At 31.0% G+C, this 18,165-nt stretch overlaps 2 protein-coding genes across 4 annotated transcripts in view; one reads left to right on the top strand and one right to left on the bottom strand.

Annotated features, from left to right (window-relative positions):
* The first annotated feature begins 4,576 nt into the window (after window positions 1–4,576).
* Window positions 4,577–11,831, top strand: LOC117160662 (lysine-specific demethylase 4A). Of its 3 annotated transcripts, none has more exons than XM_076627950.1 (11): window positions 4,577–4,698; window positions 5,451–6,244; window positions 6,339–6,544; window positions 6,643–6,998; window positions 7,174–9,560; window positions 9,635–9,817; window positions 10,169–10,492; window positions 10,799–10,990; window positions 11,069–11,182; window positions 11,287–11,379; window positions 11,570–11,831. In XM_076627950.1, exons 2-11 carry the CDS (start codon window positions 5,468–5,470, stop codon window positions 11,666–11,668), a joined length of 4,731 nt encoding a protein of 1,576 aa, XP_076484065.1. In that variant the 5' UTR covers window positions 4,577–4,698; window positions 5,451–5,467; the 3' UTR covers window positions 11,669–11,831. The 3 variants fall into 3 exon arrangements, with proteins under 3 accessions (XP_076484065.1, XP_033197454.1, XP_076484062.1); XM_033341563.2 differs by having other exon boundaries at window positions 4,581–4,698; window positions 5,448–6,244; window positions 10,169–10,468; XM_076627947.1 differs by having other exon boundaries at window positions 4,581–4,698; window positions 5,448–6,244.
* Window positions 11,832–13,797: 1,966 nt separating this feature from the next.
* The window catches only part of LOC117160671 (ATP-binding cassette sub-family G member 1), a 35,485-nt gene continuing 31,117 nt past the window's right edge, over window positions 13,798–18,165 (bottom strand). The window contains exons 9-10 of the mRNA XM_033341585.2: window positions 16,128–16,384; window positions 13,798–15,642 (exon numbers count right to left, since the gene is read on the bottom strand). Coding sequence (XP_033197476.1) covers window positions 15,304–15,642; window positions 16,128–16,384 — 596 coding nt within the window. The 3' untranslated portion in view covers window positions 13,798–15,303. The remainder of the gene's footprint in view (window positions 15,643–16,127; window positions 16,385–18,165) is intronic.

The following is an 18,165-nucleotide window of genomic DNA, read 5'->3' as shown; positions in this document are numbered from 1 at the left end:
AATTGAATAATTTAAGGAGAAACTTGTTTTATCTATTGAATATTATAACGAGTAACCTGTTTTAGATATTTTTAATATTTTTACATTTTATGCATATTCTGTAAATTTTCTGTAAATATATAAAAATCCACAATTTAATTATTACAAGTTATAATTTATATTGTATTGTATTTATTCAATTTCAAGTGGTCAATTTATTGAATTTCATGAGGTTTATCTCATTTTACTACATGCATTAATATTACAATCAATGTTTGTATAATATTTACAATTAATATACTTAATTGTAATTTGTAACGGACTCTTGCTTTTATTCTTAGTTTGCGATTATATTACTAATATTATTAGTTGTTAAATATGCCATAGATTTATTCCTGAAGTTAATTTTAGAGATATAAATTATTCATAGCCAATCGAATTTCCCCGAATACGTATCGTAGAATAAATGTTTGTCGACGAGATTTGGACATTGACATTTTACATTAATTATTATCGTTGTAAAACATGATTCATGCATCTATAAAAGAAATTATTTTTGTTAACACAAGATTTCGATCTTGAATATAAAACTGATTTGTATTTTGATATTAAATTTCTCCTTTTTAACAATAACAAAAAATTAGATAAAAATTTAAATTTACACAAGAAAGGCATATATAGATTTTCTTCTAGACACTTAATATGTACTTTAAGCGAATCACTATGTATTTTGAGTCATTAGATATCATCTTTAAATGATCGAAAACAGAAAAGCTTGAAAAACTTAAAAACTATAATAAAGATAAAGTTGGAAAAATATCTAGTTTAAAAATAATAACTAAAAAATACTCGCTACACACAGAATAAACATATTAAGTCGAATATCCATATTTCATTTGTTTTTCTTAAAAAAACGTTATGAAACGTATATGTAATATAGAAACATTTACACAGAATTTCTAAGGCTTTGATTAGCTACAGACTAGTTAGTTATTTTTAAGTAATTAACAACAATAATACAATATAAAGTAGACACTGATCAAGACGAAGAATTTATGTTTCCGTGAAATGATTGTTTATCACTTGCTATCAGTCTCTAAAATATCTACCTGTTTGAAAATCCATTCTGTGATAAATAACAGGTGTGCAGTCTGAGTGTCAGAAAACGTGATTAAACGCAGTCATTCAAGGACTTATCACTATAATATTCTTGCATTTATATTATACATACACTTATATACCTTTTTTAAAATACATTTACCTTTTTAATTCGTGCATTATCTCGCACAAACATATTGTATGTAGAAATATATTTATATAAAGGGATTCCCCTCATAAGTGGTTATTATTGCAACAAATTCCTGAATCACATTAAAACATTATCTCAAAATACTACAATGCAAACATTAGTTGGAATATAAAACTATGGAAAATGTTTATGATAAAAGAAAGATACTAAAGAAAAATAAAAAGAAAAGAAACTATGCTCAGAACCAGAACTCAAGATTGTTTTTTCTGTTGTTGTTTTTATCTCTTTCTATTGTTGCCCTTCAGCTGACACCTGGAATGTTAATATCTTTTGACTGTCAAAATTTAGATATATAGTTCTAAATTGCTTCATATTAAGGTCTGTCTCATATAATGTAGTATCTAGATAGTACCTGTAGTAACAGACTCTTATGTACATTAACCCCTCAAGCGAGAAGAGCGGATATATTCCCTTCCATTAAGTGCCATTAACTAAGTGCCATTTTCCATTTCTTGTGGACGCTCGCAGTCGAGACAATCACGGTGCGTGTACAACCTTTTTATGAGAGGATTAGGAAAAGACTATGTAAAGGATTAGTGAGAACATTAATCACCTGTACCTGGAAATTTCACAGGGCCATTTATATTATAGTTTCCGATATGCTCTTATGTATTTCCATGAGTAAACAGGTTTAATGTTCAATTTACTATTTCTTTTGTAAAATTGTTTCGTTTTCAGCTCTGAATATCATGGTATTCTTGTCTACGACTTGTACAAGTTAAACTACCGCTCATGTGTCGACCTCCTTTCGTTCGTGTAAGGAGGTTTGCTCGCGTGCAGGGGTATTTTGACCGATTTTTAATTGTCAATAACTAAAAACTAAAGCCGGAAACACAATTTTTTTATTCTTGATTTCCGTCTTAGTTCGACTTCAAGAATCACCTCTTAAATTTCCTGACACTAGTAGTCGAGCACCTGTTGCAACACATGGTGGTTGCTAGTGTAATATTTTCCACCTAACAAAAAATAAAGTTCCATTTGGTGAATTAATTTCACATCAATATATTTCAGAAAAGCCATTGTTGTTGTAAGAAAGTTAAATATATTGCTTAAGCTTGCATTGTTGTTCATGCACAGATTACCGATTGTAGATATAATGTAATACATTTAACTTAATAGTACTTTCATGTATATACTTTATTATATTTGATAATAGGCTTTCAAGCAAACCGGATATAAAACGGCCTATTGATGAATTAGAAAACTTAGTTGGAAACTTAGACATAGAACATGTTATTAGAGTGGAAATATGTTCATGTATTTGGAAAGGAGATCAGGTAAAAGATAATACAATAGGTATTAAAAATGAATGCAAGTATGTAGTTAGCTTTTTATTCTATGTAGATTGTAAGAAATTATTTTTTATTAAAGATAAATCATTATATAGATGGCTACTGGATATAATAGTGAAGGACTATACAGTTTTAAATAGTAAACTTAAAAATCAAAATGTTTAAAGTAAAAGAAATATTGAAATACAAAGCATATTATTAGATTCACCATCAAGACTATCAATCCATTCCATTGTCTTTAAGCCAATCAAAGAACTAGTTTTAAAATAGGTAATATTATTAAAAAGTATTCTGTTTGTTAGAACACTATGCTCCTATTGTACTTATTATATTATAATTGTAGGAAGATGCAGAAGACAAGTCCAGACCGTTTATATGACTGTGATAAAAATGTTTCAAAACAACGACATGTATGATCATAGTAAAAAATTTGACGATTAGATATAACATTTAAAAATCATGTCTACTCTATTAATAAACGATACGTATTGATTGTAGAAGTAATAAACAAGATTTGATATCATTAATTTACAAATAAATCATTGTGTATAATGTAGTAACGTAGTAGAAAAATACTACACTCTATAAAAACACAAATGTTGTAATAAATATAGTAAATATAGAACAATATCAGATTGTCCCAAAAGTTTATTTCGTTTTATAAGGAAATAATAGATACACAACTGTTCGACCGTATTCACGGAGACGCGTTCGCAGTATAATGCGTCAACGAGAATCGTAAGTTCTCGTCTGGATACGTCACCACCATAAATCAGCCGATCCCTTATTTCGGTTAACATAATAGAGGTAGTTTGAATGATTTTAACACTGGGTTCACAGTTTAAATATCACTATTTATTTCCAACAACTTTTGAATGATGTACGTGTTTATGAGTGTTACGACCGAAGAGATTTATAATGTTCTTACCGAAGAGTGAATAGCAAGTTAAAGTGTGTTGATAGCAAGTGACGATCGGCGAAGATAATGTCGAGAAGGGAAACTAATGACAGATACTGGCCATCACCTACCAACGGTCGCTCTCGGGTGGAAGTGGCCTTCGAGTAACGGAAAACCTGCTTTTCCCGTGTTTACAATGATGAGTCATAACCCTAAGGAACGTCTCGACTTGAAGAATGTATTGTATAAATTAAGGGCCTCGACAGGCGAAAAGGCAATTAATGGTTCCTTGGGATTATTGTTGTTCCTGTTGACCATCTTGGTCTTGTTTGAGTTACAGGACGTAACAACATTCTTTTTTTTATATTATTTTGTCAGAGCAATAGAATAGAATGGATAGTAATAGAATTTCGTAGTAGTAGAACAAAATGGATCAATAAAAGAATATAAAACAAAACATGTTATGTATTTATTATTTTCTTATCAAACTTTTTTTTTAATTTTTAGCTTCTTAATAGGAGTGCGATTTACTAACATCAAAACATTTATTTAGATGAACGTATTTAAATTTATTCAGAACGTTTATTTTGTGTATCGATTAATGTTACATTAATGAAATTAATGAAATAAATTACATAAAATATAAACATATAAATATATCTAAACATCTAAGCACTATATACACATGTCAAAGATATGAAACAGAACTATAACTTTATTGTAAATGTATATAAAATTTGTAACTGTACATATTCAATAAATTGTGATAAACATTGAAAATTACCTGTTTTCTATTTCTACAATTATAAACATTAATAAACCAATATGTTTTAATGAGATATTTCGTTTCCATTATTACAAAGTATAATACATTTATTAATTTCCAACATTTCTAACGCTGTCATTTATATCTATAATTTAAAAACATCCACAGAAAGAATAAATATATCGTTTTGAATGTATTTAATACAAAATTTGTGTGAAAATTTCGATAAAGCTTTACGTACGTGACAAAATGCAAAAATTCAAATTTCCCGCTTGGCGCGCATGCGCTGTTGTTCTAGCGTCCCAAACTTATAGAGCAGTGAATGCCATCTTTATTAGTTGCATGAGACGCGCGGGGCATAGCGGTTGATGTGTCAAATAGTAAAATCCACCACAATATTTGGATGAACATGGTGTTTATACAGAAAAGATGATTTTTAACGTCCAATTTTGATGTAAGTAGCACATCGTGTTTAACGACGCTGTAAAAAGATCGTACAACCTAGAAACACGTTGATTTGTGTCGGTCAATATACATATCTGCCAACACGAGATTTCGTGAACACGGCTATCCTTAGGTGAAAATCCCTTTTTAAGAATCAAACATATGATACAAATCATTAACATAAGTTACTTTTTGGTGTTTAATGATGTATCAATCCATTTCCTGAAAACTAACAGAAAGTCGTAGAGAAGTTATTTTAAGAAGAATTTCTTGACAATAGATACCATCCATTTTGTTTATGCATCTCCGGCACGTATCGTCTCAAAAATATAGTACTTCGTTTTTTACTTCCCGTTTTTGAATGTTGTTGTTTGCGAAAACATCAATGAACAGAAAAGATTCATAACATTTTCCCGTACTTGTAGTACTATGTTAGTCTGTTTTGTAAATGTTTGTTTATTGTTAAATAACCGGAACGTACGTCCCGAAACTGTGTTTTGGTTTTATGTTTATATGTCATGATTCTTACAGTTTTATTTATACAATACATTTATGATTCAGGTTTTTGCAAATTTCTGAATGAATTATTTGGAAGATTACATCATATATTTTGTCTATAATAATACATATTTATGAGTAGCCATAATACATTCGTATGTTTTAGTTTAATATTTAATACTAATATAAAAGCTTTAATTGAATCAACTAATTCGAAAAATGTCATAAAATATAAAAGATTCACATTTTTTTCCTTTTCAGTAGAATAAATTGAGGAAAAAATGGTTAGCAACACCTCACGGGGAACTCCCCGTATCCAGGTCTTTAGACCCACATACGAAGAGTTCAAAGATTTTACCAAGTATGTGGAATACATGGAAAGCAAAGGAGCTCATAAGGCTGGCTTAGCGAAAGTAATTCCTCCGGTTGAGTGGATCCCAAGAAAAAGAGGCTATAACTTGGATGATATGGATCTCACAATTCCTGCACCAATTTGCCAGGTAGTAACTGGCAAACAAGGCCTTTATCAGCAAATTAACATACAGAAGAAATCAATGACTGTTAAAGAATATAGGAAATTGGCTAACTCTGAACGGTATAATACTCCTCGTCACTTTGATTACGAAGATTTAGAGAGGAAGTACTGGAAGAATATAACATATGTTGCACCTATATATGGGGCAGATGTATCTGGCTCGTTAACCGATCCAGATGTGAAAGAGTGGAATATTAATCATTTGGGAACAATACTTGATTATGTGAATAAAGATTATGGTATATCTATCGATGGTGTTAATACAGCATACTTGTATTTTGGGATGTGGAAAACTACATTTGCCTGGCATACAGAGGATATGGATTTGTATTCGATAAATTATTTACATTTTGGAGCTCCAAAAACATGGTATGCTATACCACCAGAACATGGCAGACGATTAGAGAGACTAGCTAGTTTTTACTTCCCATCAAGTTATCAAAGTTGTCGGGCTTTTCTACGTCATAAAATGTCTCTCATTTCTCCTCAAATATTGAAGCAACATTCTATTCCATACAATAAAGTAAGTTTTAATTATTTATGTACCCCAAAAATTGTTTAAAATAGTTAGTATAGAGATAAAAATTAGACTTAACATCTTTCTTTTCATCTTTTAGATAACGCAAGAAGCTGGAGAAATTATGATCACTTTCCCTTATGGATACCATGCGGGTTTCAATCATGGATTCAACTGCGCTGAATCCACGAATTTCGCTGCACCACGATGGGTAGAATATGGTAAAAGGGCTATACAATGTACCTGTAGTAAAGATATGGTTAAGATATCTATGGACACATTCGTGAAACGTTTTCAACCAGAAAGGTAGGAACAAGTTTTTACAAAAAAAGTCAAGTAAAATCTATAGATTTTGCCATCTTTAAGAGAGATTAAGAAAATTAATTTGGTATGATATATTATAGGTATGAATTATGGTTACGCGGAGAAGATATAGGTCCTCATCCTGAAGATCCTAAACAAACAGCCGCACCTATGCCTTCTCAAATGGATCTTCTATGTAGTAATAGTAGCAATGGTCAATTACCACAAAGTTACTTGAACGCTGCTCCAAAAAATAAACGACACACTATACATAAAAAGAAGAATATAATGGCAACAAATCCGGATGTTGACATGGAAGAATTAGTAAACCGTTCTGATATTCCACCAGATGTTAAGAAAGTGTTACAAGATTTAGAATTGGAAGAAGCATATGATCAACCAGATGAACAACAGTTGGAAGTTTTAGAAGATATATGGCTGAAAGCAGGAGAAATGGGTAAAAGACCTATCCTATTTATTATGATCGAGTCTTTTGGTCTCAATATATGTTCATGTTTGTCCATTAAATTCTTATGTATATATAGAAAATATTGATTATTTTCTTTTAATCTATTTTAATTTTCTTCTGATCTCATCTTTTTACTTAATTTAATAAATAACTTCTTTGGTAGATGTAGATGAGGCTTCTGTATACGATGACGGTTACAATCGTAAAAAGAGTAGAAAAAGGAAGAAGAGGAATGCGGATAAAAATAAATCAAAGTCCAAGAAAGATTACAACAAAAGTATTACTGATGAAGTTACAGTAAAGACTGAAATAAAAGAGGAAGTAGACGAAAGCTATAACTTCTTGCCTCCTGCGGAGCAAAGTGCTCAATTAGGAAGCGATGTAGTTCCAGGTAGTTCCAACGTCATTATAACAAGTGACGATATCGTTGGAAGCATAAAAATAGAAGAAGAATCTGATTTTTCGGACACCACTGATAAACCAGTGAAAAAGAAGAAAAAACATTCGAAGTGTGGAGAGCCAAAGAAGATTAAATCAAAGAACATAAATAAAACTAAACGTAAAAGTTTGAATGTGTCTATTTTCGATACCAACGAGCCTTTGGATGTGTCTGACGCCGACGTACAACGGAAACTTATGGCTATGCCAAGTCTTAATTTACACAAATCCTCAACAATTAATAAAGAAACCACTAACCATATATCAGGAACGACGACTTTTGCTGATAACGATACTAACATGAGTCCCATCAAAGAGAAGAATGTTATAAATATTACAAATAGCAGTCAAGTTGCAATTCCTACATATAGAGATACAAAAGAAATGGAGATTTTAGAAGATGATGTGGAACAGCAAGTAAATTTGTATGCGAAGAGTACAAAAAAAGATAGCATAGTTACAATAAAGCCATCATTTTCTAAGCAAATTCCATTGAAGAATATTTCTTTAAATCAAGTGAAAGCTGCTAACAAAATTGACAAAGCTGTGGAATCTGAATTCATCAGTGGGGATACTCAGATCACTATACAAGAAACGAAACCTGGCATTTACACCAGCTGTAAAAGTGTAGGAACGATTATAAGTGAAAGGTCGATACTTAATTACTCGAAAAAAAACATCATAAAAGCTCCTAGGTTGAGTGTGCTGAAATCAGCATATAATATACCAGCGACCAAAGTATCTCCAAAGGTTAGCACTGAGAAATCTATTGGAGCAGAGAGCGATACTCATGTACCACCCAAAAGCATAGTAATTTCACCAAAGAATTGGCCTATCGCCAAATCACAAGAACCTAAACTCTCGGGACCAAGCATAATGTTTTTAAACACTAATTTCTCTAAGCCACCGATTTTACAGAAGGAAACATCTCAAGAAGAAGGGAACGGAACGAAACGCGTGAAAGTTTCAAAATCTGTAACTCCATGCGCTATTCAGATACCACGATTGGAAGGTATTTTTACCAAAAATACAATTTTGGCACAACCATTAGGAAAAAGATCTTCTACGGATACATCGAAGATGATAGCAACCAAATTTTGGCAACCGTCTACTAGTAATAACAGCGTGTTCTTCTTGAAGGATATAAGAGACGACAAGCAAGTTCCTTCAACAGTTACGAACGCAGAAATACCTGAAGTCTCTGTTTCGTCTTCCCCGTTAAATTTATCGGGCAACAATACGTTCTTTTTGACCACAACTTCAAAATGCACAAACATTGCATTAAATTCTCAGCCCTCGATGATGATCGATTTTAACAAAAAATATTTACAGACCTCTACTTCCGTTCCAAGTACGGCTAGTTCCTTCGTGAAGATTATACCAAAATCGCAAGATCAGTTATTTATAAAAAAGCCAATTAATCAAAAGGAAGAAATCTGTAACAAGATCTTTAAGAGCACAGGTACGATCGTTAGCAATGTAAAGACCGTATCGACGCAGGTGGACAGTTCATTGGAAGTTATTAGCAAAAATATAAATATCACGACATTAGATACTGGTACACAGTACACTACAAATCATTCCAGCACGGACTTACAAGATTCTCAAAAATCAATTACTGTTTCACCCTCGCAACAGGAGGAACAATTTTCAAACGTAAAAGTAGTCGATGATCAACTGCAACCTCAGAATATAGAAAAGAGTTTGGAGAGTACCAGTTCACTACCATTGAAGCAGTTAACGAGTTCGAGACGGAAATTAAAAGAAAAATTGAAGAAAGCAACCACTAGAAAAAAAGAATCCACTGAGATGAAAATGGTTGCAGCAACGTCGAATTTGGAGGAGTCAAATATAGTTACGTGCTCTGTGGATCAATCACCTTTGGTGTCTCATCGTGTATCAATGGTACCAGGACATATATCGGACATGTTGTATCCTACCGTTCCAAATAATGATTTACTAAAAGCATTCAATGATTATTGGAGTGCTCAAATATCTCACTGTGCCATTTGCGCACCGTTTACCTCAAGTTGTAATGGACACGGCAGGTTAATGCCACCAGACTGGAAATATTGTAAGCCCACCGTTTTACCAGAGAGTTCACCGATATGGGTAAGTAGAGTTTCTCTTCATTTGACAATACAAATACCTAGAAGAAATATTATAGAAACGTTTTTTTTTTTTAGGTATCTGCGAATATATTCGTTGCCAACTCAAAAGAACAAATGGTTGAACCGGAAAATGATAAGATTTTACGTTGTAGAGAGTGTCATGTCACGGTTCATGCCTCCTGTTATGGAATCACTGTATTACCTACAGATTTACGAAATTGGGCTTGCGATAAGTGCAAGGCTGGTAAAACACAAGTGGTGCGTATCTGTGGAATTTCCATTTTGTATAGGTAGACTATGGTTGCAGTCAACGATTTTTAATTAGTGTTCCATGCGATGTCCATAGGTATACCATGAATTTTTAAAACATGCAATGCCTTACTATTTGGCTAGAATCACTGACCTCATTTCCCTTAGATTGTCAAATAAAAAACTGACTAAAACAATAGCTGTCCGGCATGAATGCTCTGTCTTCAATCTGCAAATATATACCGCAAAATTTTAGTAATTAATTTATGTATGATAAAAAATGTTGAAAGTCGCTGGGGATAACCATAGTCTTGTTTCTGTTCTTAACAAACTTTCTAATTACTTTTCACCATTACGTAGATGTGTTGTTTGTGTCCTATGCGGGGAGGAGCTCTTAAGCGAACCAGCGATGGTAATTGGGCACACATACTATGCGCTCTTTTATTACCTGGAGTCACTTTTAAGGATGCTATAAATAAGGACCCCATTAACGTATTGACTATCAAACCAGATAATGTTAAACAACAATGTTGTTATTGTGGGCAGAAGGATGGCGCATGTCTTAAATGTAGTCACTGTAGCAATCTGTTTCATCCGTCTTGTGGTCTCGTCTCTGGCGCTACGTTTACGATTCCCGTATACAATTCACCTGAACTTCAGGTATATACATCACAGAGAATAAGGGTATAATATATATAATATATAAACAATATACAGTAGAACTATATTTATTTGAATTTGTTGGGGGACAAATAATTTATATAATTAGAGTTCATATAATACGAGCTCATCAATTTTCCTCACGATCTATAATTTTTCGTTTACATAATAGAAGCTCACGTTTACATAAGTAAATTCAACTACCAAAAGTTCAGTTAATCGGTCATTACATAAAATTTCGTTCCAATAAATAGAGTTCTACTAGTATATATGTGTAAAAATCAAATATATGTGAAACTATGTTGAAATTATAATGGGGGTTATGTATAGGTAACGTGTGACGGACATGACGATGGAAAAGAAAAGATACCACCGCTTCGACAAGGAGAAACTGTTTGGGCAAAGCATCGAAATACACGATATTATAAGGCCAAAGTAGATTCCATACATGATACTTTATTTTATATGGTGACGTTCAATGATGACAGTTTCAGCGATGATTTATATCCATCGGATATTATGGTAAGTTCTTATTGTACACTCTAATTTCATTTTCTATATGAATTTTATCTTAAAGTAGAATTTTATTCTTCTTAACAGAATTACGATCCTGGAAATCCACCACAACAAGGAGCTGCAGTTGTTGTGAAGTGGACAGATGGCAACATGTACAATGGTATTTTCGAAGGTACAAATCACCGGATCATGTATACTGTAAGTAATTCATAATTCTAAAAAAAGTATCGTAATATTAATTTTTATTAATAACATTTTTAAATCTTATCATTATATGATATTATTAACGTTTTTAATTTTAGGTAATTTTTGAGGATGGTTCCCAACTTCCATTGAAGCGAAACGACATATACAGCTTACAGGAAGATATGCCAAAAAGAGTTCGGTCACGTTTGGTGAGTTTAGTGACAAACTAATTTATTCCGCCGTGAATACTCTGGTAGGATTTTTAGAAATAGGATTCTTTTTTTATACGATTCACCTGACTTTTTTTTATTTCTGTCGTTTTATGTTTTATCTATAATTTTATTCCTTTATCACAAACTTATGTTGACTTTTTATTGTTTCGATTGATTTTTATTGAAGTCTGTTGCGACCGAAATGAAGCACCGGTATCATCTGTATGGCACGGAGGATGAATCGGAGGTGCAAAGAAAGGTGAAACAGTCGAAACATTGTGATTAGAACGAAAAATTATATACGATTCGTTGTAAATAATCAATAGAGACAAATAATCAATTTATTGTACATACCATATACGAAACAATTGTACCTAATCATTTGGTCTTTTCTAAACGTATACGTTGTTAAGAACAGACCAAATTTGATAAATTTTTACTTTTCTTCATTTTCGTCTCGTTATCTTATTTCTCTTCGTTTTATTCTTTCTTTCTGTTTCGTTTCGCTGTTTTTTTAATGTCTCTCTTATTTTTAAGTATGCCATAGTTTATTGATTGGATTCGTTGTAATAAAGATCAATAAATTATACTCCAATATTGTCGAATGAAAAAGAAGTTCAATATTGATGTTACAATATCTCTTCGAGAAAAGAAAGATATTAAGGAAACCACAGTGTTACAAATTACACCTCCCTTCGACACGTTTCATTCATTCATGGCTATAATTAAAGCAGCTTCGTTTTTAACTATTTATCATGTAACTAGTATAACTAACTAGTAACGAACTAATACAAATTCAGAATTTGTTACGCAAAATGAAAAGAAAGCATAGTGTTTTTCTTGTTCTCTTGTATTTACACGCAGTTAGAATGATTTATTGTATTCGACAGATTATTAAAGACAGGATGATGTCATTCAGCAAATTCTTAAGCATTAAAGAAGAAATAATAAATTTTATGCTATATACTTCTGTATATATTTGCAGAATATGCATAGGATTGAAAAGTTTTTAAGCGGCGAGTCTCGTATAAAATCTCGTAATTGAAAAAGAATTTTTTACTTTGTTTTATGGATAGAAGTAATCGAAAATTGAATATTTCAGAGATTTGCATTGCATATATCTTGGTAAAGATCATGTTAAATTGTAATGCGTCACTAAATGCGTGTGTAGAACTGTATTTAAAGGCGTTCATTATAATAAACCACTGTTAGAAGGGTTCAGTAGTTATTTGCGAATATATGTTTAATGTATAGTTCCTTTTGTATTTTGTCATGTCATATTTATTCTGTAAAATTTTTATAAATAACAAATGTGTATGATATATGATATATAAATTATCATACTGAAAAATATAACAAATTACCCCTAAAAATTCAGTGTGCGATGTATTTCCTTAAAGTACAATTTTTACATAAGATGTTTACGAATACATAATCCTTGATTCATTCACGTTATAGAAATTAATAATGTATTTCTGTTGATTACAGAAATGTTTAGCGAATTAAAAATATAACTAAAAATTTTTTAAATTTTTCTGTGACGACTATTGATCCCTTTAACGTGGCAAGTCATGTGAATTATCTTTTTTGCTTTAGAAGAGTATCATTAATAAATCACAGTACTTGATTGTGTGTGTTCATTATAAGATTGTTCAATAAACATTTATAACACGGAAGAGTGTATTATCGCCATGAAAATCTATTCTTATTTTTTATTCACGTTAAAAGCATGCTATCGATACTCTTGCATCGTTTTAGTATGGTTTCTTATGACGGTATGTTTTTTTCATGTTTTTCTTGTATGTTTTGTTTGATTGTATCATGTTCTTAATATAGTGAACACTACACACAACAGTAATCATAAGATATATCTGTATGTATATTTGTAGAAGAAATTTGTTATGGAGTTGTTGGTATTCATATGATCTCTTGAAATTCGTTTCCTGTAAAGATTTCATTTAACTCTGAAATCAAAGATATGTGCGTGCGCCCGCGTGAGACGAGCTATAGTTTTGTCTTAAACTTACGTAATTTATGCGAAAGGAAATCATCACTTTTCCCCTGATCACTTTATGATATCAATTAAGATAGATTAGGGGAAATGTATTAGTGTTTTATCTGTATATGATATTAATGCAAGAAAAAAAATTAATAATGTATCCGAGTATAGAAACAGATTGGATACACAACGTAAAATAAAAACTAAATATATAAAATAGCCCTTTTTCTTTCTACATCACTATTAGTTTTTCTTTTTAACATAAAAAAAATGCAGATTTCGATTGTAACATTTTGTTTAATTCTGTTTATCTCCACTTGCTATGAGGAAAAGTTCAGACATTTTTTTATTGTGATGTAATTGTAAATAAGTAAGATAAGTATTGTTGTAGAAGTTAATGAATAATAGACAGAACCTATTCATAAACAGTTTTATTTCTTATTGTATAATATCATATATAAATTAATAACTTATCCTTCCGCAAGTAAAGATATTTATACAAATAATAAATACAGTATAGGAGTGTTGAAATAGTGAAAAATATAATTGAAACTTCCGATTTCAATATTGATACAGATCAAATATTTTGTAATAGGAATATATTTTTCAATAAACATCTAAAATTGTCACGATTTATTCTTACGAATTAATTCTAGATTTTTAATTTACATAAAATTACATTTACACACTGCTATTTATGTAAAGTTATGGAAATGTCTAACAAATATATCACAGAGAATAGTTACATCTGTTATAATAAAAATAGAAAAAAAGACGTGACGTTTTCTGAGGAATTAATCCAACAATTTTTCTAGTCCGCTGTAAGCAAAATAAGCACACGGTAACTTTTTGAAACCATCGCCTACTGACTGGAAAATGATATAAACAATGCCCTGATCTTAATATTATAATTTCTATAATGTCATATACTTTTAGTATAACCAAGTGCTTAATTTTTGTTAATGTTCCAATATCACTTTCAATGTTTCAAATTGATAACTTGCTTGATTCTCGATTAATTTTTCAAATTAATCGTATCGTAAACAGTGCAATAATTACACCTAACATAGACCGTTGATTTTATTTTTAATCGTAGCATATAAGTAGTATATTGAATGATTTAATATACTATCATCAATAGATCTCGAGTTTTTATGCAAATTTATACTTTTATGAATACAAGAAATAAAATCTAATATAATTTATTTCATCTACTGAAGATTACGATGAGTACTATATTTTAAATATTTATGTATTTTTGTATATTATGTATACATTTCGCATTTTTAAGTTCTGTATGAACGCATAAAAATCTGCAATCTAATTATCAATACCATTAGACTATCAATAACATTGTAATATATGAAAACGTGATAAAAAAATAGAATTTTTTCTTAGCTATTATGTGCATCCTACATTACATTTATGTAACTCTTAAAGGTATTCGAGACTACAGTACATTTTAAAGCTTTCGTGACTCATTTCCTACGAAAGTCTCTGATATAAGAGATCCGATAAAAAAGACGTACAATAAGGTAATAATCCCGGCAATCACGGAGTAATGTGATAATTATTGAATAACGTGTAGCGATACATCTATATTCAGAAACTCTACTTGCTAATAGTACGATTAAGTTCATACATTGCCATCGACAACTAATCCATAATTTTTACACGTTTTCAAATGTTAAGATATCAACACAATTTTTGTACAATTCATAAGTACAGTACAAAAGAATTTACTTCATAAACGTTTAATAGATAATTTCTATAGTTCTTGATACAAAAAATTCAACGTTTTTCGATCCGTTCCTACAAGGCCTTGAAGGAAGTCTTTCAGCGCTATCTTCTATGGTAAAGAAGATCGCATATAATTGGCTGATAACGATATTGAAATATCAAAGATAGGAAATAAGTAGTTCTTATCTTCTGTTAAGCTTGCACCAGAGAGCACTGGCAGTTAATAAATGCATTAAGACGCCGATACCAATAATTAAAATGAGATTGTTCGCGACGCTTATGTTGACTATCTCCATTTCTTTAAGGAATTGTGTTGGTTTCTTATAATGACAATAGAAGTCGTCACATTTCAAGTCCATCCGATCGAAACCGTAGACAGTGTGTAACAGGCTGTGGAAACTAGCGCGAAAGTATGATATATGAAACATCCATCGGAACATCTGTGGCGTATCCATGTATCGAATACAGAACCCGAATACGGAAAATAACACTGCAATTATGGGTCCTGCGAATACCGCGATCTAGAAACAGAAAAAGATTGAATATTAAAATCCTCTTTTTAAAAAGAATACCTCTTATATCTTTTACTTTGGTTTTCAGAAATATTGAGAAATTTGCATAATAAAACGATGCATAAGCTATCAATAAAGATTTCCCTTCCTCTTAATATTTATCCAACAATAGCACTCTTAAATATTTCAAGATATTATTGTAAAGATTAATATTGCGTAACGAATTAATCAAACTCAATACATCGTAAATTTTAGGAACTATATTTTAACAAGCTTTGAAAAATCGATAGTCTAGATTTTGCGCATCTATGTTCGCATAACATCCATATACTGCATAAGAAAGAGAGCCTTTTATTCCTCATGGATTATTTATGTGTAATGTAGTTCCAAACAAACGAAAGAAAGTAATTTTAATAAATATTAAAAAAAAAAATCTTATATGGCTATTGTCATATTATTAAAATATTTCATATGGCCACTATAATAATACACACCTTCACTGGCGTGGTCGCGCCAATAAAAAAACCCCATGCTTGAGCTGTTAAACTAGCGGCTATGCTGACAACCATGAAAGAAATTATGCGAGGAGTTTCTATGGGTTGCCCTGTTAACCAGTAACTCACAGTTAAATAGGTCGCTGCACAAGCTGCTTGAAACGGTATTTCGACGAGCAGTAGACTGATATAGTACGGTGCTAGCCCATACCACCGATTAAAGTGTTCCCTGCTGAGTATCCGCATTTCTTGTGGAACTAAAAGTAATTCAAACACTATAAATTCATATCATATTTTGAGTACATATATGCAAGTCTTAAATACAAATTGAAATTATAATTACTTTGATTATATTTTTTACAAACGCAATTAAAAAAATTGGATTTATGCAGAGATTTGTTTCACATGCTAGATATTATAACGAGTATTCTAGTTTGTGTAATTTTGTACATTATGTACATGTTATGATGTTATATTTTATGTATGATACTTGTTATGATTATTCTAAATTGAATTAGTCTCTAATCAAGATTGAAACAAAATAGTCTTTGAACTTCAAAATTCAAACCAGAGAACAATTTATTTTGATGCTTTTATTGCATCGTTTTTGGATATTTTTTTTTATCGTTATAGAGATTATAGTAGTTTAGATCGAATCTACCTTGAAACGCTTTCTAAAAAAAAGGCAAAGAAAAAATAAACGAAGAAGAAGGAAGCATATAAATTGAATAGACTAGGGCAATGGCAACCATTTATGGCTACAATTTAAATAAGCAAGAATATAGTATATGTAGGTAAAACAGGAGTGTCGACACGATCGGGTAACTTCACAAGCAAAAAAGATACATATAGCCGATGGGAGTGAATGGCTACTAGAGATACTGTTAACTCTCCTGTGCATTACGACTTGCGACTTAGCCTAAGATATGATCATACACCATGCTTCCTTGACCTACATTTCCCCTATTGATGGCGCGAAATTATAGCAATCTAAAGGAAGGATCAAACCGTGAAAACTGAACTGCGCTATTCCTTCTTCTTCGTTACTATGTAACTCCTTTTTAATAATTATTTAACCCTTTGCATTCTGAATTTTATTTCAATTTCGTTACCAGCAGCTCCCAACGTTTTTAAGTGTTTTATTTGAAATTTATTTTAACTAAAAAATAAGACAATTTAAATAAATAAAGGAAGAAACAAATTCACTTAATAGCAGTTTCATTTACACTATTGTTGTATTTTGTAATTTTTAAGTGTGTGATATATCTTGAAACAATTTCCAGGATGCAATCCTACTTTTCTTTCGCACGTTTCACAAAAAAAGGTGGGACTGAAAGAATGTCGAGTGGGACTCGACAAAGGAGCTCCTGAGATAAAAACTGATGTAGAGTCACATTCGACATAGGAGTGCAAAGGGTTAATATTATTATATTATTTAGTAATCTAATAATATATTTAACAATAATTAGATTATACTCTCTCGTTCATAACTGAAATGTTAATAGATAATTCTTAATAAGTAGCTGAGTTAAATATAATTTTTAAATTCTCCAAAAAGTCATAGTTAATATTAGAAAAAATTGAGTAATTTCAGAATTTGGTTCCTCTAAATATTTTGGTTAATGAGAAAGGTGAAGTTCCAATTTTATAAAGTTCGGTTATACATACTATACTAATCTTCCAAGAGAAGAACGATTAGTGTTAAATTTTTCACGATGTCGGCGTTCATAAAGCATATCGCCTAACCGTTAAATATGCAGAGGGCAAATTTAAAAAAAACCTGTTATATATATGGAAATGAAATTACAGGTACTTTGAGAAAAAGGAAAGAAACAAAGTACTTAATATATACAAATTAGTATAGCTATTGATCATTGATTTTAAAAAAAAGAAATACAGAGAAACGGCTCTTGAGAAAGAGATTGGTAAGTAGTTTAGGGGAGAAAGTTTCCTAGTTCTTAATCCCACTATTATATTATACATATATGTGCATACATTTTAGTGTATCATATACTTACTTAGTATAAATTTTATAAGT

The sequence above is a fragment of the Bombus vancouverensis genome, chromosome 1 (assembly GCF_051014615.1).
Source record: "Bombus vancouverensis nearcticus chromosome 1, iyBomVanc1_principal, whole genome shotgun sequence".
NCBI lineage: Eukaryota > Metazoa > Arthropoda > Insecta > Hymenoptera > Apidae > Bombus > Bombus vancouverensis.
This window is presented reverse-complemented; position numbering and strand designations above follow the sequence as displayed.

Coding starts and splice junctions, on each gene's coding strand:
- LOC117160662 (XM_076627950.1), top strand. CDS start 5,468: ATGGTTAGCAACACCTCACGGGGAACTCCCCGTATCCAGGTCTTTAGA. Junction 9,561..9,634: donor CAGAGAGTTCACCGATATGG/GTAAGTAGAGTT, acceptor TTTTTTTTTTAG/GTATCTGCGAATATATTCGT. Junction 10,991..11,068: donor TATATCCATCGGATATTATG/GTAAGTTCTTAT, acceptor TCTTCTTAACAG/AATTACGATCCTGGAAATCC.